This window comes from Orycteropus afer, unplaced genomic scaffold, assembly GCF_000298275.1.
Source record: "Orycteropus afer afer isolate SDZICR_OR568_19922 unplaced genomic scaffold, OryAfe1.0 scaffold00813, whole genome shotgun sequence".
Classification (NCBI taxonomy): Eukaryota; Metazoa; Chordata; class Mammalia; order Tubulidentata; family Orycteropodidae; genus Orycteropus; species Orycteropus afer.
Genome location: NW_006922400.1, coordinates 828,006 through 832,565, shown reverse-complemented (window position 1 = coordinate 832,565; position 4,560 = coordinate 828,006). Strand labels below are relative to the sequence as shown.

The window sequence follows — 4,560 nt, the reverse complement described above, 5'->3', positions numbered from 1 at the left end:
CATAGTGCCTAAGGCATTTGACTGCTAATCAGAAGGGTGGCGGTTCAAACCCACCAGCCACTCCTTGGAAGGAAGGCTGGGCAATCTACTTCCATAGAGATACCACCTCGGAAACCCTAGGAGGGGTTGCTATGAATCGGATCTGACTCGATGGCAGTGTGTTGTTTGTGTATCTCTTCTCTTCTTTGTCAGTCTACTTAAAGATCTGTCAATTTTATAGATCTTTTCAACAATCAACTTCTAGTGTTATTGATTCTGTGTATTGCTTTTCTGTTTGCAATTTTACTTTTTATGCTCTGATCTTTCTTACATCCTTTCTTCTAATAGTTTTAGGCTTAGTTAATTCTTCTCTTTCTAGTTCCTGGAGTTGTCGAGTTAGGCTGTTGATTTGAGATGGTTCTTCTTTTTACACATTTGTATTTATTGCTATAAATTTCCCTCTGAGTACTGACTGCTTTGGCTGCATCCCTTAAGTTTTGGTTATGTTGTGCTTTCATTTTCATTTGCACTTTCTTCATTGACCCATTGGTAGTTAAATAGTACATTGTTTCATTGCCATGTTTGTTGCATGTTCAGGTTAATTTCTGTTATTGGCTTCTAGCTTCACTCTGCCATGATCAACGAAAATACTTCGTATGATTTTAATTTTTTAAAATTTATGAAGACTTGCTCTGTGACCTAAAATGTGGTCTATCTTCATGGTAGTTAAGGTTGTGTGTATCAACTTGGCTTGGCCATGATTTTGAGTAACTTGGCAGCTGGATGTAGTTATTCCCCACTAGGAGGCTGGATGTAGTATAGTCACACCCATGGTGGAATCTGCTGTGAGCAGCTAATTAATTGAAGGGGAGTTGCCTGCAGGGTGTGTCCTACATCCAGTATGTATGGAAAAGCTTTGAGAAAGATCTCTAGCATTTTGCATCCTGCCATTCATCTCCAGTTCTTGAACTTGAACCAGTGTTTTGTTGTGTTGTCTGCCGATATCGGGATTGTTGGGTTAGTAGTCTGTGAGTCAACAATCTGCCATTCTACTTGCTGATGTTGAGTTGTCAGCTTGAGCAGTCAATAGCTGTTTGAGTCAGAAACAGCTTCCAGTTTGCTCCAATCAATCAGCCCCTAGAGCTGGCACTTTGAACTTGGGATTTCTAGCCAAGTCTTCTCCTAAAACCAGCAGTATGAATTTGGACTCTAGCTTCCAAAACTGTAAGAGAATAAATTTGTTTGTCAAGCCATCCACTTGTGGTATTTCTTGTTATAGCAGCACTAGAGAACTAAGACAGTCCTGGAGAACGATGCATGTACACTAGAACAGAACGTATATCATGCTGTTTTGGGGTGGAGTGTTCTATATATGTCTGTTAAATCTAGTAGGTTTGTAGTGCCATCGAGGTCCTCTGTTTCCTTGATGCTTTTTCTAGATGTTCTGTTCAATGAAAATGGTATACTGAAGTCTCTAGTTATTACTGTAGTACAATCTGTTCTCCCTTTAATTCTATCAGTGTATGCCTTATACGTTTAGGTTCCCTGATGGGGCATATATACTTATGATGGTTAAATGCTCTTTTTTTTTTTTTATTAAATTGTGATTTGGGTGAAAATTTACAGAGCAAATTGACTTTCCATACAGCAGTTCACATACACTTTGTTTCAGGACATTGACAACAATTCACCACAATAATTGTTAAATGTTCTTAGTTAATTGACCCTTTTATCTCTCCATAATGTCCACCTTTATCTCTTCTGACAGATTTCATTGTCAATTTTATCATTTGTGAGTTGATCTGAAATTAGTAGTATTTGACAGAATAAATTAGCAATACTAATGAACTAATATTTGACTTGTTCTGTATCATCTGTACATATGCAGGATCAGAGACAGGGAAAGGCAGATACAGGCTTTGAATGATGACTATAACATCTCAGTATTTAGGTTATCCCAGCTGTCAATTAGAAAGTAAAAAAGAAAACAATAGCCTCCAAGCAGTCAAAGAGATTATGGCCAAGGAGGTAATAGACATACATCCTTACATACACACAAAACTAATGACAAGATTCAAAAAAAGGCTTTATTTATCATGTTTTCCAGTCAATATAAACAATGTAAATTCTGTCTGAAGAAATAGGAACATAAGAAATGAAAATATTAAGTTAAATTACTAAATAAACAACATTAAAATTTAAGAGAAAGAGCCAGTAATGAAACAAGAGTACTTTCTGGACTGTAGGTAAAATATAATCACTGAGAAATACCACTGATGGACCACCTAAATAAATAAGCAAATAAGTAAATAAATAAATAAATAAAATTATGGTAAGATTTCTCTATAAATAAAGGAAGGGAAGTATTTAACTATACATTTTTATGATGACTTTTGTATGAAACAAAAAAGTGAACAATACCCTTGCATGTTCATTTTGACATTTTTTTAAATACTTTTACCTGGGTCATTTTAGCAAGCTTTTCCTAACATTTTCATACAGTAGATACTTAATTTTGAATTTAGAAGGAAAGGTAATTTTTAATAACATTGTAATTTTGTTTGAGCCTGATTTTTAGGAAATAAATTAGAAAGAGCTGCCAAATAGGCATTATTTTCTGAAAGATGAGAAAAACACAAATACCCACAAGCAATCTCTGTTCCAAGTAATGTTCACTCCCTTTCTGTCATCACTGTTCCTCTAACAATCTTCAGGGAAAATTAAGTAGTAGAAGAATCCAGGTAACTAAACCAAAGCATTTTCCCCCAATAGTATAAAAGCATTTTATACTATTGTCTTAGGTACATTCAGCCTAAAAGGTTTTCTTGATTCTGTCCTTTGTTTTACATCAAATAGAAAAATACACACACATATATATATATATATATATATACCTGTTTGTAAAGCCAACCTCGTCTCACTACCGGTGCATTAGGATTCCTTTTAATTGAGTTTGACCTCTTTCCAAAATTGTGAACTTTTTTTGAAGCTCGTGAAGTCTAAATAGAAAAAAGCAGGATAGAAAATATGGCATTAATGCCTAGAAAATTGAGTGTATTTTCATCATCCTCAATTTAATCCCTAGTCGGATTTCCCTGACATTTGGAGGATATAAACTTGCCAAATCAATTATTACAACTCCACTATTGCTAGCTTTCTTGTTTAAATGTAAGAATTTGCACAAAGACTTTTCCTCCCAGGATATTACATGTTACAAAAGGATCAAAGTGTTATTTCTCTCTAAAATCTGGATATGCAATTTTCACAAAAGGCAGAGTGTGTGGCAGTATTTAGTCCTACCTGTTACAAAATGAATGAACCTTGAGTAAAAATTAATAAATTTTTAAGAATAAACCAAACAGAACTTTTTGCACCACATCTGCATTTAATAGGGTTGTTTCAATTAAAGAGAATTAACAGCATTAAGTCAGAAGAGAAAAATTCAGATATTAAACAAACATATCACAAGTTAAAATAAGACTGGAAAGATCCACTTAATGTCATGTAGTGTTTTCTTCTATGGAAAACTCTGAACCACAACAATACTAGACAGACGGTATTTACTGTATTCTAAAGAGTAAGCAGAAGGATATAAAATCCTTTTAAATAGTGCTGTGTTCGGCATGAAGATTTATTCTACAGGAATAGTAGTGGTAACCCCAAAACAGGAAAACTGAATTGGAATTTCTCTATAACATAAAAGGTAAATAATATTAAATTATCTCCCATTTCTCACCTTAATCTAGAGTCTTTGGAAATAGCATATTTCAATAGATTTTTGTTTTATAAAGCTTGTATTAGTACAAAATAGAATGTTAAGGCCCAGTACCAATACACTTTCCCTAAAGCATGTTTCTTTGCTAACTTTTAATGTATCTTTGAACAGACAATATATAAACACAGTAAAAAATGGAAAAGGTACAAAAAGATATACAAGGACCTCTACTTCTCACCCCTGGGGCTCTAGGACTCATCACCACAATCTCATTTGTCTATCTACCTACTTAGTATAAATAGTTTTTTTTTCATATTTTTGGGGTATCTATTCTTTCTCAAATGATTGCATATATAATACCTATGCCTGTGTTCCACTATATTTCTTAGAGCTTAGTACATAAAGAGAATGCCTATTTACAGTCATTCTTATCAACATGTTATGCTTTGAAACTTTTGATCTTTCAACATTTGATGAAATATGGTGATTTTTTGCAGTTTTAAAATATATGGCAGGTTACGAATGAGGATGAGCATCTTTTATATAAGTATAATGTTCATTTATTTTCTGGAACTGATTTTAAATACTTTCCCATTTTTATACTGTGTTGTCTTTTTCTTATGGAGCCATAGGAGCTCTTCAATTATAAAGGAATTAATTCTTTGATTGTTATATGAATTGCTGAACTTGATGCTCTTTTCTATTAAGATTCTAGGTTTTATATCATAATTAGAAAATCCATCTCCATTCTGAGTTTTTTTTTTTTTTCTTTTAAACTTCCACTGTTTTTTCTAGTGATTTTACAGCTTTGTCTTTAGCATTTCAACAATGATCCAGCTGGAAAATTTCTAGTACACAGCGTGAGG

General features: G+C 33.5%; 1 protein-coding gene across 1 annotated transcript in view; it reads right to left on the bottom strand.

The window, feature by feature from the left end:
• LOC103211891 (pleckstrin homology domain-containing family A member 5-like) overlaps window positions 1–4,560 on the bottom strand; it is a gene marked incomplete at its 3' end in the record, with an annotated part of 249,977 nt that overhangs the window by 27,434 nt on the left and 217,983 nt on the right. Inside the window, exon 6 of the mRNA XM_007957865.2 lies at window positions 2,874–2,978. Coding sequence (XP_007956056.2) covers window positions 2,874–2,978 — 105 coding nt within the window. The remainder of the gene's footprint in view (window positions 1–2,873; window positions 2,979–4,560) is intronic.